The sequence below is a fragment of the Pristiophorus japonicus genome, chromosome 9 (assembly GCF_044704955.1).
Source record: "Pristiophorus japonicus isolate sPriJap1 chromosome 9, sPriJap1.hap1, whole genome shotgun sequence".
Taxonomy (NCBI): domain Eukaryota; kingdom Metazoa; phylum Chordata; class Chondrichthyes; family Pristiophoridae; genus Pristiophorus; species Pristiophorus japonicus.
The window spans coordinates 124,036,946-124,064,742 of NC_091985.1; the positions used below are offsets into that span (position 1 = coordinate 124,036,946).

The following is a 27,797-nucleotide window of genomic DNA, read 5'->3' on the forward strand; positions in this document are numbered from 1 at the left end:
TAAACTGGGAGTGGACGCATGGAATAAATTTCCTCCCCCAGCAAGAAAATAAATTTGCTCTTATTTAAATAGAGCCATGGGATTTTTTTACGTCCACCCGAGCAGACAGACGCAGTCTTAGTTTAAAGTCTCGTCAAAGACAGCACCTCCGACAACCGCTGTTCTCTTTGGTTCTTTCAATGTTGCACCTCTGCTCATCTAGCTGTTGTGAATTTCATACTTAACCAGTAACTTTCAAATGTCTACATAGCTATAATGGAATTTGAATAAGTTTTCTGCAGACCTGCATTGATTTTTCAGTACAATTTTTAAAAAATACTAGGAAAATTCCACCCATCGTCTGAATGCTGAACATACTGCCTCAGAATCAGAAAATTTAGAAGCCACATAAATATTGCCAAGGTGACTTGAGAGTGTCATAGCAGATTTCAAAACTATCATCTTTCTTAAAATATGTTGTGTCCCCAACAATCATCTGAAAGACAACACTTTCATTAAGAGTGGAACATTTCTCATCACAGTTCCCAAAACCAGGACACGTAAAACAGTAGCTTCTCTAGGTTTCAAATACTTACCATATGTTTAAATTTCCATCAAAGTCCCCTGTTGATAGATACCTCTGTTGCAAAGAGGCGGCTCCAAAGGTGCCACATTTAATAGGTTTGGATTTTTCAATCTGAAAAGACATTTATTTGCAAATTATAAAAATGAATATCAAGTGGCGCAGTAGACAGAGTGCTAAATTCTCAACTACACAGCAAGTTTCAGCAAGGCCATCTGGGAGAGCAAACTGTCTGAGGTGAGACTCTGCCAACATTGGTAAAATTAATCTCCTGGCATATTAACCAATGAGTAGCATGGGAGTTTGCTAACCCTTGCCTCATCTGTGATAGCAAAGAAACAATCCCAGACAAGGAAGGTTCTGCCTAACTCAGTCAAAAACACCTCTTGGTGCTGTACCAAGTGTCCAAGGAGTTGGCTGTTGACCAGTTGGGATAAATAGCAGCAATACAGATTGTGACATTCTATGTGTTTTGGTAAGCTACATCTTCTGTTTTTTGCCAATTCTGTTCCAAGTCCCCACAATGCAATTCACACACTCAAAAAGGCAGGCAGATGACCCTCTCCCAGGCCTTTGCCAGTGCCACTTCACAACCAATAGCTGTATACGATTTCCAGTTCCTCCCTACAGCGATCCATCTGACCTCTGGTTGGCACCTCTGATTAACCAAGCCACGATATTGACTAGCAGACATCAATTCACATCCTATCACTCTCTGGCAAAGTACATTGATGCTCCAACATGCTTTACCAATTTATATAAAAGTAGCAATGTTTCAAGTCATTACGTAACATGCCGAAATTGTAAAGTTCCATTACAGATTAGATTCCTGTTTGGAGATTAGAATCTTTGATATTGTGATACCTGTATTAATATTTGAAATACATATTAAAATGTGCATTATTTTAAAGTTTGCCAAGCCCCATTTGCGTTTTTTTTCCTTTTTAAGACTTTACTATATTATTGAAAATGTGTCCTTGTACCCATCCCTCGCTCCTATTAGGCTTCTCTGGTCATTGCAGAAATGAATCATTAAGTGCAGATACTTAATGTTTTGATGTATACAATAGAGTGCACCAGCAATTACACCGCACATTGGGGAGGGGAGGGGGGGGGGGTTAATTTTGTTTGAAATCAATGTGCGGGTTCTAGAACAGGTGGATAAATCGCTCCGTCAGTTTACCGCCCAAGTGGTGAAGGTGAAAATTATCCCAATTGTCTTGCAAGAATGCTTTTGTGTGTGCCCACAGGGCACCAACAGCAAGGGCTTCCACTCACTCAGTGTCCAGATTGCATGTGACAGCAATCAGAAGAACCTGCACATCAACCCCAGAAATAAGAATTAGGAGCAATAGGCCATTTGGCCCCTCGAGCCTGCTCCGCCATTCACTAAGATAATGGCTGATCTTCTACCTCAACTCCACCTTCCTGCACTATCCCCAGATTCCTTCATGCAGGAAGTTGCAATGCCTTTATCCTCTGTAATTCGGCCCTCCTTGAGCTCGTCAGGGAGACAATAAAAATAAAAAAAATCAATGGATGGCTTTTGGGTAACAGAGGACAGACAATTTAGCCCCTTTCGCCTGTTCTGCCATTCTATTAGAATATGGCTGATCTCATTTACTCACCTATGATTCAAATCCCTTGATACACTTACCCAACAAAAAACTGCTGATCTCATTAAAAATTACAATTGACCCAGCATCCACAGCCTATTAGCAGAGAGAATTCCAGCTTTGCTCTACCCTTTGTGGAAAAAGTACTTTCTGATTTCACTCCTACTTTGTTTAGCACCAATTTTAAGATTATGCCCCTTTGCTCTGGATTAGTGGATAGGGACTGGTTACCCAGTATATATGTAAAACATAGTTGTTTTTTTTTGAGTGGTGGGGTGGGCATGAGACAGGGTTAACCTTGCTCATGTGAATATGTTCACATCATTTTCAAGCAAATAAGATTTAAAAAAAAAACATGCTTCATAAACAGGAGAATTGCACAGAGGGCACAGCACACAAACAGGCCATTCGGCCCAACTGGTCGATGCTGGTGTTTATGCTTCACACCAGCCTCCTCCCACCCAACTCCATCTAACCCCATCAACATATCCTTCTATTACTTTTTCTCTTGTGGGTTTATCTAGCCTCCCCTTAAAATACATCTATGCTATTCATCTCTACTACTCCATGCACTAGTGAGCTCCACATGCTCACCACTCTTTGGGTAAAGAAGTTTCTCTTGAATTCCTTATTGGATTTGTTGTTGACTGCCTTGTATTTATGGCCCCTAGTATTGGTCTCCCCCACAAGTGGAAATATCTTCTCTATGTCTACCCTATCAAATTCTTTCATAATCTTAAAGACCTCTATGAAAGACAGGGGCCAAGGAAGACTGCAGCAGGAGCAGGAGTTTACTGGTTATCATTACATGCCTTGTGACTCAGATCAAGTGCAGTATCTGTTCTTATCAGATGGCCACCTCAGACGTACTGCATTAAACTAATTTGTATTATAACCAATAATCATTAACCTGACACTATGGCATCACGTAACAATTGACTGTAATGTTGCCCGCACGGCCTGTCGCCGTCTCCTCCTCCTCCTCCTCCACATAGAATGGTAGAATAATACAGCAAAGGGTGTACTTTCATTAGATTTCTTTTTGATTTGGTGAAACTGGGGCAACCAGTGTCTCCTTAAGAATAAAGCAGCACTAGTGAAAGTGCAAAAACAATTTATACGTATGATACCTGAACTCGAAAGGTCATAACCACCAGGAAAAATTTAACAGGATGGGGCTCTTTCTCTAGAAAAGAGAAGGCTAAGGGGTGACCTGACAGAAGTCTTAAAAATGTGATATGATAGGCATAGGAAGATGTTTCCATTTGTGGGGAGGGGGGTTAGTTTAATCCTGGAGGCAATAAAAGGGGATTCTATTGCAAGGGAAATAGATAGATGTTTCTGCGGCCGCAATCAAGACTCCAGGATGGTATGTTGCCTCCCTGGTGCAAAGGTCAATGATGTCTCGGAGGGGGTGCAGGGCATTTGGAAGGGGGAGGGTGAACAGCCAGTTGTCGTGGTGCATATAGGTAAAAAACAGGATGAGGTCCTACAAGACAAATTTAGGGAGCTAGGAGCTAAATTAAAAAGTAGGGCCTCAAAAGTAGTAATCTCAGGATTGCTACCAGTGTCATGTGCTAGTCAGAGTACAAATTGCAGGATAGCTCAGATGAATACATGGCTTGAGGAGTGATGCAGAAGGGAGAGATTCAAATTCTTGGGACATTGGAACCAGTTCTGGGGGAGGTGGGACCAGTACAAATCAGACGGTCTGCACTTGAGCAGGACTGAAACCAATGTCCTAGGGGAGTGTTTGCTTGTGCTGTTGGGGAGGGGTTAAACTAATATGGCAGGGGGATGGGAACCTATGCAGGGAGACAGAGGGAAGTAGAACAGAGGCAGAAGCAAAAGATAGAAAGTAAAAGTAAAAGTGGTGGAGGGCAGAGAAACCCAAGGCAAAAAGCAAAAAGGGTCACATTACAGCAAAATTCTAAAAGGGGCAAAGTGTGTTAAAAAGGCAAGCCGGAAGGCTCTGTGCCTTAATGCGAGGAGTATTTGGAATAAGGTGGACGAATTAACTGCGCAGATAGCAGTTAATGGATATGATGTAATTGGCATCATGGAGACATCGCTCCAGGGTGACCAAGGCTGGGAACTTAACATCCAGGGGTATTCAACATTTAGGAAGGATAGACAGAAAGGAAAAGGAGGTGGGGTGGCATTGCTGGTTAAAGATGAAATTAATGCAATAGTAAGGAAGGACATTAGCTTGGATGATGTGGAATCGATATGGGTGGAGCTACAGAATATCAAAGGGCAGAAAACGCTAGTGGGAGTTGTGTACAGATCACTAAACAGTAGTAGTGAGGTTGGGGACAGCATCAAACATGAAATTAGGGATGCATGCAATAAAGGTATGGCAGTTATCATGGGCAACTTTAATCTACATATTGATTGGGCTAACCAAACTGGTAGCAATGCGGTGGAGGAGGATTTCCTGGAGTGTGTCAGGGATGGTTTTCTAGACCAATATGTCGAGGAGCCAACTTGGAGAGCTGGCCATCCTAGACTGGGTGAAATGTAATGACAAAGGGCTAATTAGCCATCTTGTTGTGCGAGGCCCCTTGGGGAAGTGTGACCATAATATGGTAGAATTCTTTATTAAGATGGAGAGCGACACAGTTAATTCAGAGACTAGGGTCCTGAACTTAAGGAAAGTTAACTTCGATGGTATGAGACGTGAATTGGCTAGAATAGACTGGCGAGTGATACTTAAAGGATTGACGGTAGATAGGCAATGGCAAACATTTAAAGATCACATGGATGAACTTTAACAGTTGTACATCCATGTCTGGAGTAAATATAAACAGGGAAGGTGGCTCAACCATGGCTAACAAGGGAAATTAAGGATAGTGTTAAATCCAAGGAAGAGGCATATAAATTGGCCAGAAAAAGCAGCAAACCTGAGGACTGGGAGAATTTTATAATACAGCAGAGGAGGACAAAGGGTTTAATTAGGAGGGGGAAAATAGAGTACGAGAGGAAGCTTGCTGGGAACATAAAAACTGACTGCAAAAGCTTCTATAGAAATGTGAAGAGAAAAAGATTAGTGAAAACAAACGTAGATCCCTTGCAGTCAGATTCAGGTGAATTTATAATGGGGAACAAAGAAATGACAGACCAGTTAAACAAATTCTTTGGTTCTGTCTTCACGAAGGAAGACACAAATAACCTTCGAGAAATACTAGGGAACAGAGGGTCTAGTGATATGGAGGAACTGAAGGATATCCTTATAAAGCAGGAAATTGTTTTAGGGAAATTGATGGAATTGAAGGCCGATAAATCCCCAGGGCCTGAAGGTCTGCATCCCAGAGTACTTAAGGAAGTAGTCCTAGAAATAGTGGATGTATTGGTGATCATTTCCCAACAGTCTATCGATTCTGGATCAGTTCCTGTGTACTGGAGAGTAGCTAATGTAACACCACTTTTTAAAAAAAAAAAGGAGGGAGAAAAAACAGGTAATTATAGACCGGTTAGCCTGACATCAGTAGTGGGGAAAATGTTGGAATCAATTATTAAAGATGAAATAGCAGCACATTTGGAAAGCAGTGACAGGATCGGTCCAAGTCAGCATGGATTTATGAAAGGGAAGTCCTGCTTGACAAATCTAGAATTTTTTTGAGGATGTAACTGGTACAGTGGACAAGGGAGAACCAGTGGATGTGGTGTATTTGGACTTTCAAAAGGCTTTTGACAAGATCCCACACAAGAGATTGGTGTACAAAATTAAAGCACATGGTCTTGGGGGTAGTGTACTGATGTGGATAGAGAATTGGTTGGCAGACAGGAAGTAGAGAGTCGGGATAAACGGGTCCTTTTCAGAATGATGGCAGATTAAGAAAAGGGGAGGTGTAACAAGACCTGGGTGTCATGGTACATCAGTCATTGAAAGTTGGCATGTAGGTACAGCAGGCAGTGAAGAAGGGACATGGTATGTTGGCCTTCATAGCAAGGGTATTTGAGTAAAGGAGCAGGGAGGTGTTACTGCAGTTCTACAGGGCCTTATTGAGGCCTCACTTGGAATATTGTGTTCAGTTTTGGTCTCCTAATCTGAGGAAGGACATTTTTGCTATTGAGGGAGTGCAGCGAAGGTTCACCAGACTGATTCCCAGGATGGCAGGACTGACATATGAGGAAAGACTGGATCAACTGGGCCTGTATTCACTGGAGTTTTAGAAGGATGAGAGGGGATCTCATAGAAACATATAACATTCTGACAGGACTGGACAGGTTAGATGCAGGCAGATTGTTCCCAATGTTGAGGAAGTCCAGAACCAGGGGACATAATCTAAGGATAAGCGGTAAGCCATTTAGGACTGAGAGGAGGAGAAACTTCTTCAGAGTTGTTAACCTGTGGAATTCCCTATCGCAGAGAGTTGTTGATGCCAGTTCATTGGATATATTCAAGAGGGAGTTAGATATGGCCCTTACAGCTAAAGGGATCAAGGGGTATGGAGAGAAAGCAGGAAAGGGGTACAAAGGTGAATGATCAGCCATGATCTTATTGAATGGTGGTGCAGGCTCGAGGGGCCAAATGGCCTACTCCTGCACCTATTTTCTATGTTTCTATGAGACAGTCACCAATAAATCCAATATGGAATTCAGAACAAACATCTTTATCCAGAGTGGTTAGAATGTGGACTCGCTACCACATGGGAGTAGTTGAGGGGAATAGCATAGATGTATTTAAGGGGAAGCTAGATAAAAACATGGGTGGGCGGGGTTGCAGGGAAGGAATAGAAGGTTATACTGATAGAATGAGGAGGATCGCTCGTGTGGAACATAAGCACCGGCAAGGACCAGATGGTCTGTTTCTATGCTATAAATACTATAGTTAGAATGATGAAGCACAGAAGGCTATCGTGTCCGTGCCAGCTCTTTGGTCGAGCTATCCAATTGATCCGACTCCCCTGCTCTTTCCCCAGAGCCTTACAAAAGGTTTATTTATCAAGTATTTATCCAAGCATGTGTTTGATTTAAAACAGGAAAGCGCATCAGATTATAACCATCTTCGTATAAAACCGCCTCAATCTGCAGAAAATTGGACCCTTATTTTCTTTGTTGTTTAAAAAGTAGAAACTTTCCCCCCCCCCAAAACAAGTAGCAGCCATCGTCACCACGACAACTCGGCAGGCCCCGGGCCGGTAACCAAGCAACAGAGCCGGGCCTGGGCCTCACCGACCTCTTTCACCAGCACCAGCTCCCCGTGAGACACCTCGTAGACCTGCAGCACGCCGGTGCCCCTCGCGAAGTTGCCCATGCAGACGAACTTGGCGCTGCACGGAATCCATTTGCAGTCAAACAAAGTGTAGTTGAGCGATTTCTGGATGTGAGCGATGATCTGCGGCTTCTCCAGTGCCGAGCTCATCGCGGCAGCCCGAGATTGCAACGGCTCCGGTCGCTGCTGCGCAGGCGCGGAATCCAAACGACGTTCGGTACTTTCAACTCAGACCCTGCCCCTTTATAGTTACACTGCAGCAGGCCATTCAGCCCAATTGGTCTATGCTGGTGTTTATGCACCACACAAGCCTCCTCCCACTCTACTAGCATGTCCTTGTATTCCTTTCTCCCCTTATGTGCTTATCCATACCATAGCCGTCTATTTCCACCTCCGTAACGTCGCCTGACTCCACCCCTACCTCAGCTTATCTGTTGCTGAAACCCTCATCGATGCCTTTGTTACCTCTAGACTTGACTATTCGAAAGCACTGCTGGCTGGCCTCCCACATTCTACCCTATATAAACTTGGGATCATCCAAATCTCGGCTGCCCGTGTCCTAACTCGTACCAAGTCTTATTCACCCATCACCCTTGTGCTCGCTGGTCTACATTGATTCCCGGTTAAGCAACACCTCGATTTTAAAATGTTCATCCTTGTTTTCAAATCCCTCCCTGGCCTCGCCCCTTCCTAGCTCTGTAATCTCCAGCCCCATAACCCTCTGCACTCCTCTAATTCTGGCCTCTTGAGCATCCCTGATTTTATTCGCTCAATCATCAGTGGCCATGCCTTCAGTTGCCAAGGCCCTAAGCTGTGGAATTCCCTGCCTAAACTACTTCCCTTTCCTCCTTTAAGACGCTGCTTAAAACCTACCTCTCATCTGCCTTAATATCTCCTTATGTGGCTCGGTGTCAAATTTTGATTAATAATGTACCTGTGAAGCAACTTGGGATATTTTATTACATTAAAGGTGCTATATAAATACAATTTGTTGTTGATATTCAGCCTCCCCTTAAATGCATCTATACTATTTTCCTCAACTACTCCTTGTATTTTACTTTTTTATTCATTCACGGGTTATGGGCGTCGCTGGCAAGGTCAGTATTTATTGCCTATCCCTAATTGCCCTCGAGAAGGTGGTAATGAACCACTGCAGTCTGTGTGGTGAAGGTACTCCCACCATGCTGTTAGATAGTGAGTTCCAGGATTTTGATCCAGTGATGATGAAGGAGCAGCGATATATTTCCAAATCAGGATTGTGTGTGACTTGGGAAAGGAATTTGGAGGTGATAGCGAGGCCATCGTTCTCACTGCTTTTTGGGTAAATAAATTTCTCCTGAATTGCCTATTGGATTTATTAGTTATTACCCTATAATTTATGTGCTCAAAATTGATTTGATAATATTCCTGTGAAGCACCTTGGGATGTTTTACTGCTTTAAAGGTGCTATATAAAACAAGGATGAGAATTTTGAAAGTGAGGTGTTGCTTAAGCAGTTGTGGTATCATCCTTGTGAATCTTTTTTGTACCTTCACCAATGCCTCTATATCCTATGTATAATATACGACTGTGGTATAACCAAGGTTCTATACAAATTTAATATAACTTCTCTGCTTTTCAATTCTATCCCTCTGAAACTAAACTCTAGTGCTTGGTTTGTATTTTTATGGCCTTATTAACCTACATCACTATGTTTAATGATTTATGTATTTGTACCTGTGGGTCCCTTTGCTCCTCGACCCCATGTTGTCTCTTATTATCCAAGCTCTTACTAACAATTCTTTATTTTATATTTTCGGATTCTATAATCCGAAATAATGTTTCAGATTTATTGACCAAGCTTGTTCCAGAAAAACTGTCATTTTGTTAATATTCCTATCCCACCCGCTTTACCCGAACGGTTAATAAACCGATTGTATCGACTCTATAGGGAAAAAAACTATCGGATTCGTATCCCACTTGAGATATAAACAGAAAATGCTGGAAATACTCAGCATCTGTGGCGAGAGAAAGAGTCAAATCACACTTGAGATTTGCGTTCAATAAATTATGATCCCTGCACTTTTTCTTACGCCAATATCAGGATGATCGTTTTAAAGGTCCACATGGATATTTATGATATTGGCGTAAGAAAAAGTGCGCAGGACAGGGTCCTAAATGGGCTGATGACGTAATGGCAAATACGGTCTATCTGTGATGGTGTGGGTCCATCAGGCGAGCCGCGCGGACAGCCCTGCTGAGTCGGAGAATCAGGCGAACGGCGCGGGCCGCTTGAGGGTCCTTTCGCAACGGTCAAGCCGCGTGAGCGCTTGTGATGGAGGTGCAGGAGGCAGCGGGCTCGGAGCCCGAGCAGGGGCCGGCGTTCGTTAGCGTCGCGAAGAAGCGAACTAAACGCAAGAGGAAAATGGAGTCGGAGCCGGGAGCGGGCCGCATGGACACGGACTCGCCCCGACCCAGCAAAAGGCCCGAATTTCCTCCCGTCTCCGGGCAGCATCTGGTGGTGAGCAAGGGATAGCGGCGGACGGCGGCTGCACCAAATCTTCGCCTTTCCAATCCGATTTTAGAGGGCCATCAGTCACCATAGTCACCAATGGGGAATGAAGAAGAAAGTTCTTTGCTCAAGAGACCGACCAATACTTGACGGGGAGAGAGGAGAGGAGAGGAGTGGGGTGGGAGGGTGTGTACTGGGCTCAGGGGAGTGACATTAAGTGGATAGCTCCTTCATATAGCGATCACTGCAGATGGGCTGAATGGCCTCCCCCTGCTGTATCATTTTATGGTGTCAGCTGTGGCTCAGTGGGTAGCACTCTCGCCCCTTAATCAGAAAGTTGTGGGTTCAAGTCCCATCCAGGAATTTGAGCACACAAATCTAGGCTGACATTCCAGTGCATTGCTGAGGGAGTGCTGCACTGTCGGAGGTGCTGTCTTTCAGATGAGACGTTAAACCGAGGCCCTGTCTACCCGCTCGGCTGCACGTAAAAGATCCTACACTATTTCGAAGAAGAGCAGGGGAGTTACCCCTGGTGTCCTGGCCAATATTTATCCCTCAATCAACATTAGAAAAGCAGATTATCTCGTCATTATCACATTGCTGTTTGTGGGAGTTTGCTGTGCGCAAGTTGGCTGCGGCATTTCCCACATTACAACAATGACTACACTCAAAGTACTTAATTTAACTGTAAAGTGCTTTGAGTGGTCGTGAAAGGCGCTATATAAATGCAAGTCTTTCTATGGTGAAAATGTGGAACTCAACCACATAGAATGATACAGCAAAGGAGGAGGCCATTCGGCCCATCATGCCTGCGCTGGCTCTTTGGTAGAGCTATCCACTTTGTCCCATGCCCCTGCTCTTTCTGAATTGCCCTGTAAAACATTTTGCCTTCAAGTATTTATGCAATTCTCTTTTGATAGTTATTATTCAATGCGCATTCCAGATCATAAGTCGCGTTTAAAAAATGTTTCTTCATGTGACCTCTGGCAAAAGAATCAATCACCTTAAACCTGTGTCCTCTGGTTGCTGACCCTTCTGCACTGGAAACAGTTTCTCCTTATTTACTTTATCAGTACTGTTCCTGATTTTCCATCAAATCTCTTCACAACCACCTTTGTTCTAAAGAGAACAACCTCAGCTTCTCCAGTCTATCCACGTAACTGAAGTCCCTCATTCTTGGTAACATTTTAGTAAAGCTCTTCTGTACCCTCTCCAAGACCTTGACATCCTTCCTAAAGTGTGGCATTCAGAATTGAACACTACTCCAGCTGAGGCCTCACCAGTGTTTTATAGTGGTTTAGTGTAACTTCCTTGCTTTTGTACCCCATTCCTCTATTAATAAAGCTGAGGATTCCATGTGCTTTTTTAATGGCCTTCTCAACTTGTCTTGCTACCTTCAAAAATTTGTGTATGTGTACCTCCAGGTCTCTGTTCTTCCACCCCCTTCAAATTGTACCATTCAGTTCATATTGCCTCTCATTCTTTCTACAAAAATGTATCACGTCTCACTTCTCTGCATTAAATTTCTTCTGCCACGTGCCTGCCCACTTCACCAGTCTGTCTATGACCGCCTGTTACTATCCTCCTCACAGTCTACTACATTTCTGAGTTTTGTGTCATCTGCAATCTTTGAAATTATGCCCTGTATATCCATGTCCAAGTAATATAAATCAAAAAGAGTAGTTGTCCTAATACCGGCCCCTGGGCTACACCATTGTATAACTCCTTCAATCCTAAAAACAACCATTTGCCACTACATAGAAACATAGAAAAATAGATGCAGGAGTAGGCCATTTGGCCCTTCGAGCCTGCACCACCATTCAATAAGGTCATGGTTGATCATTCCCTCAGTACCCCTTTCCTGCTTTCTCGCCATACCACTTGATCCCATTAGCCGTAAGGGCCATATCTAACTCCCTCTTGAATATATCCAATGAACTGGCATCAACAACTTTCTGCGGCAGGGAATTCCACAGGTTAACAACTCTTGAGTGAAGAAGTTTCTCCTCATCTCAGTCCTAAATGGCCTACCCCTTAACCTAAGACTGTATCCTCTGGTTCTGGACTTCCCCAACATCGGGAACATTCTACCCACATCTAACCTGTCCCATCCCATCAGAATCTTTTTATGTTTCTATGAGATCCCCTCTCATCCTTCTAAACTCCAATGTATAAAGGCCCAGTTGATCCAGTCTCTCCTCATATGTCAGTCCCGCCATCCCGGGAATCAGTCTGGTGAACCTTCGCTGCACTCCCTCAATAGCAAAAACGTCCTTCCTCAGATCAGGAGACCAAAACTGAACACAATATTCCAGATGAGGCCTCAATAAGACCCTGTACAACTGCAGTAAGACCTCCCTGCTCCTATACTCAAATCCCCTAGCTTATGAAGGCCAACATACCATTTGCTGCCTTCATCGCCTGCTGTACCTGTATGCCAACTTTCAATGACCGATGAACCATGACACCCAGGTCTCGTTGCACCTCCCCTTTTCCTAATCTGCCGCCATTCAGATAATATTCTGTCTTTGCGTTTTTGCCCCCAAAGTGGATAACCTCACATTTATCCACATTATACTGCATCTGACATGCATTTGCCCACTCACCTAATCTGTCCGAGTGACCCTGCAGTCTCTTATTGTCCTCCTCACAGCTCACACCGCCACCCAGTTTAGTGTCATCTGCAAACTTGGAGATATTACACTCAATTCCTTCATCTAAATCACTGATGTATATTGTAAAGAGCTGGCATCCCAGCACTGAGCCCTGCGGCACTCCACTAGTCACTGCCTGCCATTCTGAAAAGGACCCATTTATCCTGACTCTCTGCTTCCTGTCTGCCAACCAGTTCTCTATCCACATCAGTATATTACCCCCAATACCATGTGCTTTGATTTTGCACACCAATCTCTTGTGTGGGACCTTGTCAAAAGCCTTTGAAAGTCCAAATACACCACATCCACTGGTTCTCCCTTGTCCAGTCTACTAGTTACATCCTCAAAAAATTCCAGAAGATTTGTCGAGCATGATTTCCCCTTCATAAATCATACTTTCTGTCCCTTAGCCAATTTTAGTATCCAGGTTACCACTGTCCCCTTATTTCCATGGAGTTTAATTTTGCGAAGCAGTCTATTATGTGATACTTTATTAAACACCTTTGGAAAGTCCATATACACATCATCAACCACACTACCCTCATCAACTCACTCCGTTACTTTATCAAAGAACTCGATCAAGTTAGTCAAACATGATTTGCTTTTAATAAATCCGTGCTGACTTTAATTTATTAGCCCATTTATTGACTTTTCCAAATGTCAATTAATTTTGTCCCGAATTATTATTTCATATAGTGTGTAGTAAAATGTACCAATACACTTCACAGAAGTGATTATCAAACAAAATTTGATGCTGAGCCACATAAGGAGATATTAAGACAGGTGAAGTTAGGCTTTAAGGAGCGCCTTAAAGATGGAGAAAGATGTGGAGAGCTTTAGGGAATTAATTTCAGAGCTTAGGCCTGGGCAGCTGAAGGCACGGCCGCCAATGGTAGAGTGATGAAAATTGGGGATATGCAAGAGGCCGAAACTCCACATGGAGTAGTTAAGGTGAATGGCATAGATGCATTTAAGGGAAAGTTGAATAAGTGCACGAGGGAGAAAGGAATAGAAGGTTGTGCTGATCAAGTTAGATGAAGTATGGTGGGAGGATGCTCGTATGTAAATATTGGCATAGACCAGTTGGGCTGAATGGCCCATTTATGTGCTGTAAATTCTATAAAATTCACTGATAGCTTAACCAACCCACAGTTGTGCTCACGCTTGGTGCTGGATTTGCTACTCACTAAGCCACTCTTGAGGTACTTTCTGTCCACTTGTCGATGGTATCATCTCTGCTTGCTGATTGTTTGATGGCCAACTAGGAGCTTTGGGAGCAATAGGGGCCTCTGTAGGTTCAAGGTGGCCCATGATGCCAAATCAGTCCTCTTTCAAGCTTGGAGATCTGACACCTGAGCCTGACAGGCCAGCATTGCATCTCTCTCTCTTAGGCGGTCCTTCGTAAAGAGAATGACTTGCTTCCACGCCAAAAAGGGATGAGTTCACAAGTGTTTCAATGAAGGACCTAATATTCCAGATCCTGAACGACATGCTGAAGGATGAAAGATGCCTGTGCGTGGATTTTTTTAATGTGTGGTGGCTGTTGCACACCAGCCATCACACGGGCTTGACAGAACTAGGTCTTGGTCCAGTGGCAAGGATTAACCAAGACGACTGGAGACCAGCTCTGCTGCACGGACCTAGTGCACACACATATCGCAGTGCAGGCTGGCCCATGCAGCTGGAGGAGATTACAGAGATAGGGAGGGGTGAGGTCACGGAGGGATTTGAAAATAAGGATAAGAATTTTAAAATCGAGGCGTTGCTTAACTGGAAGCCAACAATGTAGGTCAGCGAGCACAGGGGTGATGGGTGAGCGGGACTTGGTGCGAATTAGGACACGGGCAACCGAGTTTTGGATCACCTCTAGTTTACGTAGGGTAGAATGTGGGAAACCAGCCAGGAGTCTGGTTCAGCCTCAGGCAGAAGTTGGGGAGTGGGATGGTGTCAGTGACGAGGGAATGGAGATTGTGGCAGGGACCGAAAACAATAGCTTCTGTCTTCCCAATATTTAATTGGAGAAAATTTCTGCTCACCCAGTACTGGATGTTGGATAAGCAGTCTGACATTTTAGCGGCTATGGAGAAGTCGAGAGAAATGGTGGTGAGGTAGAGCTGGGTGCAGTCAGTGTACATGTGGAAGCTAACGCTGTGTTTTCGGATGATGTCGCCAAGGGGTAGCCTGTAGATGAGAAATAGGAGGGGACCAAGGATAGATCCTTGTGGGACACCAAAGCCCACTGGGCCAAGCATCTAAGGAAGCCCCCTGCCCTAGTCCTGACCTCACATCTTTGTCCAGTTTCTCTCCGATCTCCGATCCTGTGCATGAGACCTACTTCCTGCTCCCTTAACCCTATTCCCACCAAACTGCTGACCATCCAACTTCCTTTTCTGGCTCTCAAATTAGCTGACATTATTAACACTTCTCTCTCAGGTACTGACCCCTCTCTCCAAATCTATCGTCATCACCCCACTCCTCAAAAAGCCAACCTTCGACCCCTCCATTCTTGCAAACTACCGTTTCATGTCCAACCTCCCTTTCCTCTCCAAAGGCCTTGAACGTGTTGTCGCCTCCCAAATTCATTCCCATCTTTCCTGCAATTCCATGTTTGAATCCCACCCATCTGGTTTCTGCGCCTGCCACAGTACCGAAACAGCTCTCATCAAAGTCACAAATGAAATCTTTTGTGACTGTGACAAAGGCAAACTATCCCTCCTCATCCTTCTTGACTTGTCTGCAGCCCACTCTGTTTCAGGTAATTTTGCAAGCCAATAACCTAACTTGTTCCATCTTCGACCCAGGAGCTCATGTGGCACTGAGACCTGGCAACTAAACCCTATTTGTGCTTGTATATTTCCAATTTGTTGAGTAATCCTATTTGATCTTTTTGAGGCCTAGGGGTTTGGAAACAGCACTTTTAGTATCTATTGCCTCATTTGTGGACAAATCCTCAACTTAGATCACAGATCTGTTAGTATCACTAACTAGAGTTAGTAAAATTACAATTGGCATTCTGTACCCAGAGATGAAATTGGAATGGATTTCCTTTCCACTGATTTTAAATTCCCAAGATTTCTGTGCATTTCTTGTAGATTTCCCCAGCACACAAAGAAATGAGGAAAGAATTGAAAAGTATCATCCATACATGAAAAAACTTTGTTGATATGCTGTATTGGCATTCTTGTATGTTTTACCCTGCTTTCTGCTGAATTTAAAGAGGCGATAGAAGCAGTAGCCAGGCTGAGAGCAAGAGAAATTGCTGAGTGGCAGGACAAGCTGGTAGTAGAAGTTAATTTTTAATTGGTGTAATTGCTACCTTTTCTCCCCATCCCATTTAAAGGTCATTGTGTGTTTTTTTTAGTTTACATTAACCATGCATGGTGTCCATTTTTCTTTTAGGATGGCAAAGATGAAATTCGTAAAGTGGCTGTACCTGCACATAGATATACACCCCTGAAAGAAAACTGGTTGAAAATCTTTACTCCTATCGTTGAACACTTGCACCTGCAAGTGAGATTTAACCTGAAAACTAGAAATGTTGAAATCAAGGTAACAAGACTTAGAAATGTAGTTCGTGATGTGAATGGAGGAACCAGGTGCTGATACAGTTTAGGTGTCTTGGGGAGGGAAGGAAGTCTACCATTTTATCTGTTTGGAACAGGGTATTTGAGTTAATTCTCATGCACCCTGTCTAGTGCTGTCGCAGGCTTCTTGTACTCCTTTATGCTTTATACTTCTCTAGAGTTTAGAAGAATGAGGCGATCTCATTGAAACATACAAAACTCTTCCAGGGCTTGACAGGGTAGGTGCAGGGAGGATGTTTCCCCTGGCTGGGGAGTCGAGAACCAGGGGTCACAGAATAAAAGGTTGGCCATTTAGGACTGATGAGAAATTTCTTCATCCAGGAATTCTCTACCCCAGAGGGCTGGTTGATACTCAGTCGTTGTGTATACAAGACAGAGATCCATAATTTGAATATTCAGGGTACCAAGGGATATGGGGTTAGTGCAGGAAAGTGGAGTTGAGGTGGAAGATCAGCCATGATCTTATTGAATGGTGGAGTAAGCTTGAGGGGCCGAATGGCCTACTGCGGCTCCTAATTCTTATATTATGCATACACTGGATATTGTACGATGTTTAAAATAATGGTGAATTATCGGTAAGTGGCGTTGTAATTTAAATTTCTAAAGCACTATATTATTTTCTTTGCAGTATAAGACAAAACAAAGACTTTTAAGAATAAAACTAGTCTGACATCTGTTTTAATTGAGCTTGGGCATGGTTCATATTGTGGTTTGATGGGATATACCGTGCAATCGGCTTTTTGGGCTGACTGCAGGTGGGAGTGTATTATAAGTTCATATGGTCGGGCCAGTGGTATAGAGCAACTTTTAAATGGCTGGTGTTAGATCTAGAATGAGTTTTCTTGTTTTGACAGTTTTTGTAACATCTTGATGAAAGATGGGAATGCTTGACATCTGTTTTGTAAAATATTTATGCAATTCTTCTCTACAGACTTGTAAAGATACACAAGATATAGGTTCACTCACGAAGGCTGCAGACTTTGTAAAGGCCTTTGTTCTTGGATTCCAAGTGGAGGTAAGTTAATATACTATAATAATGGGCCCAAGTTTCCACATGATTTGCGCCTGATTTTTAGGAGCAACTGGTGGAGAACGGACTATCTTAGAAATCGCAATTCTCCACATTTTTCTTTCTGCAGTTCTAGTCAGGTAGAACAGTTCTACTTTGGAACAGAATTTTTTCTTCAAAAGGGGGCGTGTCCGGCCACTGACGCCTGATTTGAAAGTTTCCACAGTGAAAACGTACTCCAAACTAAAGTAGAATGGAGCAAGTGAAGATTTTTGTAGAACTGAAAAAACCTGTTCTACACATTAAAAAATCAGGTGCAGGTTACAAATTAGGCGTCCAGAACGAGAGGTGGGGGGGGGGGAGAGGGGGAAGGGAAGTCATTAAATTCTATAATAAATCCTTATTTATACTTATACAAATATTATACAAATAAATCCAACCTGAATAAACATTTATAAGCAAAGAAAAGATTAAATAAACCATCTTCCTACCTGTGTGAAAGTGCTTCAGGCAGGCCTTTCGGGACCGAAGGCTGAACGGGCCGGCCCGAGACTTCGGGCAGGGTCCGTCCCCAGTACCAGATTTACAGGTAGGTGGCGTTGGGTTGGGTCGATTCGGTTCGGTTTGGATCGGGGGGGGGGGGGAGGAAGAGAGGGGGAGGAAGAGAGGGAGGGAGAGATCAGGTCGGATCCAGTCCGGGAGTCGGGTCGGGTCCAGTCGGGGAGCGGGAACAGGAGCGCGGGTCGGGTCGGGTCCAGTCGGGGGGGGGGGGAGCGGGAACAGGGGAGCGGGTCGGGTCCAGTCGGGGGGGGGGCGGGGAGTGGGAACAGGAGCTCGGGTCGGGTCCAGTCGGGGGGACAGAGCGGGAACAGGAGCGCGGGTCGGGTCCAGTCGGGGGGAGCGGGTGTCGGGTCTGGTCTGGAGGCAGGGAGGGTGCGGGGAGCGGGTGTCGGGTCTGGTCCGGAGGCAAGGGGGGGAGGGGGGGGGGGTGGGGAGCTGGTGTCGGGGGGGGGGGGGGGGGGGGGGGGAAGGAAGCAGGAGCTGGCCGTGGGAGGAGCCTTATTCATGCAACCCCAGTGAGGCCATTCGGCCAGGGCTAGGGGCTGCGTGCTTCGGGCCCCTCCCACACAGTTCGGCGCCTGGAGCTACTGCAATTGCGTACCCACTGTAGCGCGCATGTGCAGAGGTCCCGGCACTGTTTTCAGCGCAGGGACCTGGCTCCGCCCCCCCACAGCTCGTGCTGGCTGCGCCGAGGGCCAGAGGACCTGCAGGGAGGTGGAGAATACGGAGGATTTTTTTAGGCACACTTTGTGGCGCGAAAAACGGGCGTCCAGGTCGGGACTGCGCCGTTCTAGGCGCGTGTGGAAACTTGGGCCCTCGGGGTGGCTATTTGCCAAATATCTTGGGGCAGTTGCATAGAAATAACATGGACAATGTAATAATTATGACTCATAATTACCCTGATGAAACCGAATCAACCTTATTAATTACCAATAAATACCATTAAAACAGGCATTGGTTAGAATGGGGTTTGGCTGTTGCTAAGTCATAAAAATGAATGCCAGTTATCACCTTCTTTGACAGTACCCACATGGAGGTATTTCTGAAACTATATTAGCACCAGTGATGCATCGCTTGTCTACAGGACAAATGTATCTGGCCATCGCTGCAAAGAACAAATACTGTTTAATGGATATTTCCCCTCCTATCCCCCCCTGGCCCCACCCTTTAAATTAAAAGATGATAATGTGTATTCTAACTGCAATGTGCCAATGCCATTCAGGAAAGCAATTTTATCTAATTTATCCAAGATTTTTGCTTGTAAGGACAAACTTATTTTACCAGCTCCCAACAATCAACCAGATTTGTGCTATAGGAACTTTCAGGAAATTAGCTGCTTTGAATGATAAAATAATTTCTGAAATGACAGCTTATTGTACCCAATAAAGGATATTATTTACTGAGAAGTGTGGTGGGGAATATCCTGCTTATCACGGGTTGTGAAAGCCAGTGGATTTGTCATGAAGTCATTCCATGATAAATCATTAGCCCAAGATTAATGTGCTCTGTTAATTGATATACTTTAAAAAAATATATACTGTATTGAACAACCATGTTGATATTGGGTGTAGCATTGATAACTCATGTGTATATATAATGTGCTCTGGAAAGGAACAGCCAAGATTTGTGAAGACCTCAGTATCCAAACTAAGGGGTGCCACATAAACTTTTAGGGTTCAGTGTGAGACTAAAGTGACTAAGATACAATTTGACCTTGTGTACAAAGTTGAACTCTAATGAGAATGGTGTAATGTATTCTACGTCCAGCAGAAGGCAAAACGATTTTTTATTTACTCCATATGCATTGTGCTAGAGCAACAATGTACATTGGGTGGTGCTATAAAGAAATGTTAACTTCTAAAATATGTATATCTTTTTAAAAAACGTTCATTATGTTATCACATCTCAAAGATTCCAAAACATTCCATGTACACCGAATTACTTTTGAAGTGCGGTAATAAATGGAGCCACATGTTGTGCACAAGATCTCTCAAACACCAATGAGATGTCCATGTAATCTGTTTTTGGTGGAGGGTTTTGACTGTCATATTGAAAGGAATCCCTGCTGCTCTTTGAATCATGCCATGGGATCTTTAATGGTAACCTGATTTTATCCAAGGGATGGAATCTTCAGCAGCACAGGTTTCCGTCTTTAAATGTACATAGTATCTAATTTACTGCCTTTTAATCCTCATTTATTTTATCCATTTAATATGTAGGATGCCTTAGCATTAATTCGATTGGATGACCTATTCCTAGAAACATTTGACATTACAGATGGTGAGTTTATTGTAGGTGTTTATTATTAGAATCATAGAAATTTACAGCACAAACAGAGGCCATTCAGCCCTTTGTGTCTTGCCAGATACATTTGTCCATCAGTGTCACATCTGATTTTGACGAAGTTTATAACTTGGCTCTAAAGAATTGTAGCAACTCAGCAACTTTCATTTATATAGCACTTTTAAAAATTGACATCGAGCCATGAAAGCAATATTGGGAGAGATGACTAGAAACTTGGTGAAATAGATAGGTTTAAGGAGGAAAGGGAGGAGAATTGCAGGGTGTGAATTCCAGGGATTAAGACATAGATGGCTGAAGGCACAGCTGCCAATGGTTGGAGGAATGCAGAGGTTTTTAGGTGGTGGGAGTGGGCAGGGAGTTGTAGAGGGATAGAGAGGGGGCCAATGCCGTGATGGTGGAGGGAAGGGAGAGAGACAGACGGACAATGTAGGTTAGCCTACGAACGCCAGAGTTTTGTGTAAGTTGAAATGTATAGATAGTGGAAGATGGGAGGCCGACCAGTCGAGTATGGAGGTGTAAGGTGTGGAAGAGGGTTTCAGCAGCAGTTAGGCTTGTAATGTTAGATAGGATAGGATATAGAGTGGGAAGCTCAGCTTGCTGTCAAATAGGAATCAGTGTCATTTCATGATCTTTTTTATTTAAAGTGCTCAGTTTTAACAAGTTGTATATTGCATTAGGTCTGAAAGTATATATTTAGAAATGGTAAATCAGACATGTGATTCCTTCCTCTAGTGAAACCATTAAAAGGTGATCACCTTTCCAGAGCGATAGGACGAATAGCTGGCAAAGGAGGAAAAACTAAATTTACAATAGAAAATGTAACAAGAACAAGAATAGTTCTAGCTGACTCGTAAGTACAAAGAATGTTTGAGTTTAGTTTTATTTGTTGTCAGTTAAGCTAATATACAAAATTCAATAAACGTATAGTATTTTCTCGTGGGATTAATATCTGATGTAAAATATAGTACCAACCTTCTCTTAAAATGTCTTTGCTAGTAAATTCAAGTAGTGTGTATTGCCTTAGTTGAGACAAATTGCATTTTGGATCATGCAAAAATCCTTTTTGTACTTGTACATTAAATAAACAGCGACTGCTGCCAACGAACCAGAAGCTGCGCAGAACTCCGGTCCCAAATTTAAAAAAATGCTCTCCACGACAGATGGAGGATCTGATAAGTGCTGAAGCACACCACTAATAAAGTTTCATTAATGTTAGACATTCCCAATTTACTGTCCCTATAACTGTTATAGGAATCTCCAAATGCTTCTAGTCTCAACAGTAATTTGCCAAATATTAACAATCCCAACGACCCCTAGGCAAAAGACAGAGTGCTGGGGTCAAACTATCCTCCACCTGAAAACTGCCGTCTCTGACCAACCACAGTTTAGTGCACAAACAAGTGGCTCATACTTGAATAAATTCTACAATTCACACAAATTAAACTGAACAGAATTTTTTAAAAACCTGCTTTATTCTTCATTTTGGCGACGATGACAAACAAAAAAACCCCCACTGGAACTGCCTGTTCGTTGGCAGTTGTGTCCTTAAATGTCCAACTTGTGTATTCAACAATGAGAATAGGAACAGTTGAATTAGTATTAACCCATATTGCATTAATAGTACCACTTTTGCTACAAATTAGTGTGGATACCAGATGAAACCCATTCTGAAGCAGCGTCACTGAGAAAGATGAGCTGAGTAATGTCCACTTGCACAGAATATAGCTTATTTCCATAGCAATTTCTTGGATTTGTAATGGAACAGCTTTTATCTAGTGCTTCAACATTATTCTGCATCTCCAGTTGGAGACTCCTTGCACTAGATGCCGGTCAGAGCTAGCGTGGCAAGCAGTTTGAAATATACCATAATCACATTCACAATTTTGGAGTAACTTATTTGTGGTAACTCCTGAGGCTACTGATAGTTTTTGTTTTCCTGGTTAACAAGTAGAATGCTAAATAAAGTTGCCTACTCTGACAGTTAGAGTTAATTGGATGACTTCAGCAACTGACTCTTTATCTTAATAGGAAAGTCCACATCCTTGGCTCTTTTCAGAACATTAAGATGGCTCGGACAGCAATCTGCAACCTTATTCTAGGTATGATTTCAATCTTGCTATGCAAGAGATTCTTTGGTAACCTAACAGAAAATATTCCTTAACCATCCAAAAAGGATAGGACTGAAGCGCGTCTACAAATGCTATTTAAAAAAAAAAACTATTGCGCACCTCAGTATACACTATTTTTATGTGCCAACTTTTTTGTTTTGCTTTAATTGTCCTTTCATTGGAGGGCAGTATTTCAGCTTTTGTGTTAAGGCAAGCTATCTACTGAACAATTCCAATATTGGAATACTGGTCATTCAATAGGGTGTATAAAGGATTCCCAATTGTCATTAGATGGCTTTTACTTAGTGTCAGAATTGACTGCTGCTTTTCATAGCATTAAATATTGGAGTTAACAGGATAACTCTGTCCCTATTAATAAATGAAATTTTGATACCGTTAGTGTTTGCAAAGTTAAGAGTAAGATCTGAAATGGGAAGTAAAAACCAGAACTAGCCATGGGCGTTCTTCCATTTTGAGTAGCAATAATGAAGACCTCTTAAATATGCAACAAACTGAGCTGGGACTATGTCCAGAATGCATAAATTTCAATGAAAACAGGCCAGTGTCTAAAGGGAGGACCGGTTGATAGATCAAATGCAGATTAACAGAAAACAGAGTTGGGATAAATGGTCCACTCTCTGGTTGGCAACCAGTAACTAGTGGGGCGCCGCAGGAATCTGTGCTGGGACCCCAACTATTTACAATCTATATTAACGACTTGGAAGGTGGTACTGTGTGTAACGTAGCCAAGTTTGCTGATGATACAAAGATGGGAGGAAAAGCAATGAGGACACAGACAGGCTAAGTGAGTGGGTAAAAATTTGGCAGATGGGGTATGATGTTGGAAAGTGTGAGGTCATGCACTTAGGCAGAAAAAATTAAAGAGCATTATTTAAATGGAAAAAGATTGCAAAGTGTTGTAGTACAGCGAGACCTGGGAGTACTTGTGCATGAAACACAAAAGGATAGTATGCAGGTACAGCAAGTGATAAGGAAAGCCAATGGAATCTTGGCCTTTATTGCAAAGGGGATGGAGTATAAAAGCAGGGGAGTATAAAAGCAGGGAAGTCTTGCTACAGTTATATAGGGTATTGGTGAGGCCACACCTGGAATAGTATGGGCAGTTTTGGTTTCCATATTTATGAAAGGATATACTTGCTTTGGAGGCAGTTCAGAGAAGGTTCACTCCAGGGATGAGTGGGTTGACTTAGTTGGGCCTTAACTCATCGGAATTCAGAAGAATGGGAGGTGATCTTATTGAAATGTATAAGATTGAGGGGGCTTGACAAGGTGGATGCAGAGAGGATGTTTCTACTGATGGGGGAGACTAGAACTAGAGAGCATGATCTTAGGATAAGGGGGCCGCCCATTTAAAACATGAGGGTTGTAAATCTGTGGAAGCTGGGACAGAAAGACAGTTTCTTAAACGATAAGGGAAGCGGGCACGGAGGTGGAGCTGAGTCCATGATATTGAATGGTGGAGCAGGCTTGATGGGCCGTATGGCCTACTCCTGTTCCTATTTGTTATTAGCTGACTACTGCAGTGAACATCACCTCACTTTAATACTAGTTTGCTCGTCTGAGTTCAACACAGGCTTTAGGAACAGTATCATTTTGTTGGTTATTCTGCACCTCTGCTTTGAATGTGATATTTTAGTAACTGCAGCTGATAGTTATAATCCTCTCTCCTTTTGTAGTGAAGTTTTTTTTGGTAGTATTTTAGATAATCTTAAATGTGCAATGAAATGTCTCCCCTCCCAGATTGTTTATATTCAACCCAGTTCCCATTGTGATTGGTGTCTGTTAAAGTTAGGAGAGAGAGTAAAATAATATGTCTTTTGGTCTGATCATAACACAATTGGACCTACCCGATACCTTCCTGGGATCAGGTGCTCCAGAAGTGACTGAAGGTGGACCAACTTCACACTAGACAAGAGGCTTGATTCTAATCTTTAAGCTGTCCAGCAACAGTTAGGATTAGGTTCAATTCAATAAAACGTAGCTTTACACAATGTGTAGGCCATTTTACTTTGAGCTCCTTTCCATTCTATCTGACATCAGGGCAGAATCTGCTCCTGTCCCAGGATCCTATCATTCACTGTTGGCAGATCTGCATATTTCAAGTGGCAAAGTGGTTAATGGAAAAGGTAGATTTTATCTAATCTTTCTAACTTTTGTTGCAGGGAGCCCTCCATCTAAAGTTTATGGCAACATTCGAGCAGTGGCAAGTAGAGCAGCTGAGCGTTTCTAAGCGTGCAGTGTAAACTTACAGCTTTTTAAATTTGCACAATGACTGGATGACAGTATACAGATCTGGGCCTATAACACAAAAATACTGGGACTATGAGTTAAGTTTTCATTTGATGAGCAAGTATATTTCTTCCAATTTATCCTAATGCAGTGCCATTGAGTATGATGTGATCTCTATGTTAACTGTATAACCATTTCAAGAATAATGGATTGAACTGAAAAATAAATTATGAAGAGTTCTAATATACATTCTGTATAGCATGTTTTAGCTACCTGAACTGTAATTGGATTTAATTAACATTCGTGTGGTACCAGAAAATGGTCTGTGTTTTTCTCCAACTTTTGTTGCTGGCAGTACAACCTTCTCCTTGATCATTTTTTTTAACTATGGTTTCTAAACCTGCTGAGTTTATTTAAAGGATTTCTGTATTAATAGTACAAAATGGAGAGTTCTTAGATTTATCTGGAGACAGATTAGACCCACTAAAGACACCAGCATAACTTTTTATCCTTAAAGTAAGCTATTCAGGCAAAAGTTTCAAATTTTATTTTCAATGTACTTATACAGTATGAAGGTTCCAATACTCCCACAGCATATGATGCAACATGCAGAGAAGAAAACTCAACATTCAACATTAACTGTTTCTCACTCTCTCTTTCCTCCTCTTCCTCCCTTTCTCCCCCCCCTCCTCCCCACACAAATTAAAAACAATCCCCTGTAGTAAGGAAAAGATGTATGCACTATCTTGGACTGCAGTCAAATTATGCACAAGCAAAGGGAAAGAGCATTCCCTGCATAACAAATACTTATGTACAAATAAATTCACAAGACTAGATTCCCCTTGAAACAGAGCACATGGCAGTTGACACTGGAGCAGATACAACTGGCTATAGTTACAAGCCATGCACTGATCCAGAGGAAGAAAAGAGTACAGTTAATAGAATTCTTTTTCTTCAACATTTACCAACATTTGGCAACTTTTATATGAACATTGCAATTTATGTAAACAAGAGGAACATTTCAATCAATCTACATGCAAAATATTTATCATGCAAGGACACCAAGCACCTGGATCTCTCACGCATTAGTCAGAGCCCACCAGTGTGCAGCACTTAGCTGAAGGAACAGCAATGGCAGAGAGGCGCTTGAACAATTTGATCTTCGCCCATAAAGCAATCTAGCCCGCCCCTTTTCCCATTACACATCTTATTAAATGAAGAGACTGGATTATATAAACAATTCCTGTTGTAAGTTTTGTTTACTTCCTTTATAACCTACACTACCTCAGCAAGAAAGCAAAGGGATCACAATAGTTTGAGGAAATAGAAATGCAGCTCACTACTCACATTGCACATGTACAAAACTGAGAAAATGTACCAGATTGCAATTGGATATGATAGTATGAGGAAGAACAATTTCAAACTTAAAAATACCACTCCACAATCTACATGTGAAAAGGATAACCAGGAGGTATAACTAGCTAACTTTGAATATAAAGTTTTCTCCTGAACAAGAGACTACATTGAGGTGGTTTTCATTTCCTATTCAAAGTGAAATGAACTGCATCTTTTTTAAATGGTCTCGAGTAATTTCTAAGTCAGCTTGCAGTATAATTCAATTTCACTGCAATAACAATTTTTGGTTCAGTGTCTTTAATTGGTAATCCTCACCAAGTTACCATGACTATATACAAAAAGATGTGCCACCTAATCATCCTGTTATTTATACTGAGTAAATTTCTTGGCATCTACATTATGCTGGAGTAATTACTGAGAGTTACTAGCTAAAGAGACACAGTCCCTAACAAGGAACTCATAAAATATGGAACATTCATTAACACAAATGTAAATAATTGTGACCAGAAGCAAAAATGTTTACATTAAAACAGTCAACATACCAAAACAAGAACAGTAAGTAAACCCTGTTCACATGAAAGAACTATTTTGACAGTTGTTTTTAATCTATTACCAGACATGAAATACATATAATGGGGAACCAAATAAAAACACATTGATAATTTTGACAAAAGTATTTTAAAATGGTTTGCGTAATCCATGCTTGGCACTTCGTAGACTACTTTTTATTTTAAATCAAGTCTCTGCATCAAGTTTATTAAAGCCCAACTTACTACTTTTACATTTACAAAGCTATAGATATACTTCCTTGTTATAAAAGATGAGAATGAAATAAATAAAAATCCAGCCCCTTCCCCTTCTCCACCACACTGAGATGCTCCTTTTCAGCTGTCCTTCAGATTTTAAAGTGCTACACTGGGTTATTGAGAGAATTGAAGTTCAATAACACTTAGTTGGCTTCATGAGGCTCATGTTGGAAAAAGTGGCTTCACAGAGAAAATACTTCCATTAAATACACAGAAAGCATTGCTGGACATCTTGAGCAGATCTTCAGAAATGGAGAAGAAAGCAGAAGTGTTGGGTGGAGCCTTGAAAGAGGTCACACATCAACCACCATCTTTTTGTGGATGTCTAGGCCTCCTACAACCTGGATGAGAAAGTAGAAGTAAGTAAGTATGTATTTGCCTCCACTGATGGAATCTAATGCAAAACCATATAATTAGAGGAAAGGCTCTTCAAATCAACATACAAAAGCAATGTTTTTAATTAAAAAGTCACAGAAAACAAAAGTTTATTCCATTTTTCCAGATTGATGGTACCCATTATGACCATACCCTGACCCTTATTTCATGTATTTTAAACATATATACCGTCCTGTAAGAGAAATGTTCGCAGGATAGAACCTGTAGATACCAACATTCCCAGATTTTGTTTCGCATAGGGCTTGAACAAAGTTCAATTCCCAGTTTGCTCTAATTGTTTTGAAACCCTAGCTTGGTATCCTACATTCATATAACCTGCAACAAAAGGTACATTTCATCTCTGTCCATATTTTCTTGTCAACTCCAGTACAGTTCCAAGCAAGATGAGGCTCTGGAATCGCCAATATTTAACATGTTCATCGCATTGATATGCTTGCAACACAAACTTGCCTTTTAATTTTGAAGAAATCAGCCATATTTACAATAGGTCAGTTGGCAACAACTGTTAGAACACAACAGTGGCCACAAAGTACCATGAGCTCGCCGATGGCTAGTATATAAAGATTCAGTCCAGCTGTACTGAGTTAGTTACTCATAGCCAAGTCAGCAGTTGGAGCTGTTTGATTGGGAGGGAAAAAATACAGCCACCGTTCTCATTTCTGATTGCTATCCAATGACTCCTGCTAGAAAGTGCACACCGAGGACAGAATTGGGCTCAGCTGTAATTCTCCAAATAGCTGACACTCGCTAGGTTCACAAAGATAGCAAACCTACTTGGTATGGTTTTTGTTCTTTGATTATGCAACTCCATGCACTGTAGATGTATAGCCTAATGAGTTATGGAGAAACCCATGTGCTAAACATATACATGAAAATGTCACT

The 27,797-nt window shown here is 42.3% G+C and overlaps 3 protein-coding genes across 3 annotated transcripts in view; 1 reads left to right on the forward strand and 2 right to left on the reverse strand.

Annotated features, from left to right (window-relative positions):
* dnaaf10 (dynein axonemal assembly factor 10) overlaps positions 1-7,598 on the reverse strand; it is a 44,319-nt gene extending 36,721 nt beyond the window's left edge. The window contains exons 1-2 of the mRNA XM_070888770.1: positions 7,361-7,598; positions 576-676 (exon numbers count right to left, since the gene is read on the reverse strand). Of these exons, the coding sequence (XP_070744871.1) occupies positions 576-676; positions 7,361-7,546 (287 nt within the window). The 5' untranslated portion in view covers positions 7,547-7,598. The remainder of the gene's footprint in view (positions 1-575; positions 677-7,360) is intronic.
* A 2,054-nt stretch (positions 7,599-9,652) lies between these two features.
* Positions 9,653-25,597, forward strand: pno1 (partner of NOB1 homolog). The gene is made up of 7 exons (XM_070889801.1): positions 9,653-9,896; positions 15,941-16,090; positions 17,057-17,140; positions 19,915-19,975; positions 20,732-20,849; positions 22,028-22,098; positions 24,291-25,597. The coding sequence occupies exons 1-7, from the start codon at positions 9,711-9,713 to the stop codon at positions 24,356-24,358; spliced, it is 738 nt and encodes a 245-aa protein (XP_070745902.1). The 5' UTR covers positions 9,653-9,710; the 3' UTR covers positions 24,359-25,597.
* The window catches only part of LOC139273209 (calcineurin subunit B type 1), a 108,101-nt gene continuing 105,185 nt past the window's right edge, over positions 24,882-27,797 (reverse strand). Inside the window, exon 6 of the mRNA XM_070889802.1 lies at positions 24,882-26,860. Coding sequence (XP_070745903.1) covers positions 26,813-26,860 — 48 coding nt within the window. The 3' untranslated portion in view covers positions 24,882-26,812. The remainder of the gene's footprint in view (positions 26,861-27,797) is intronic.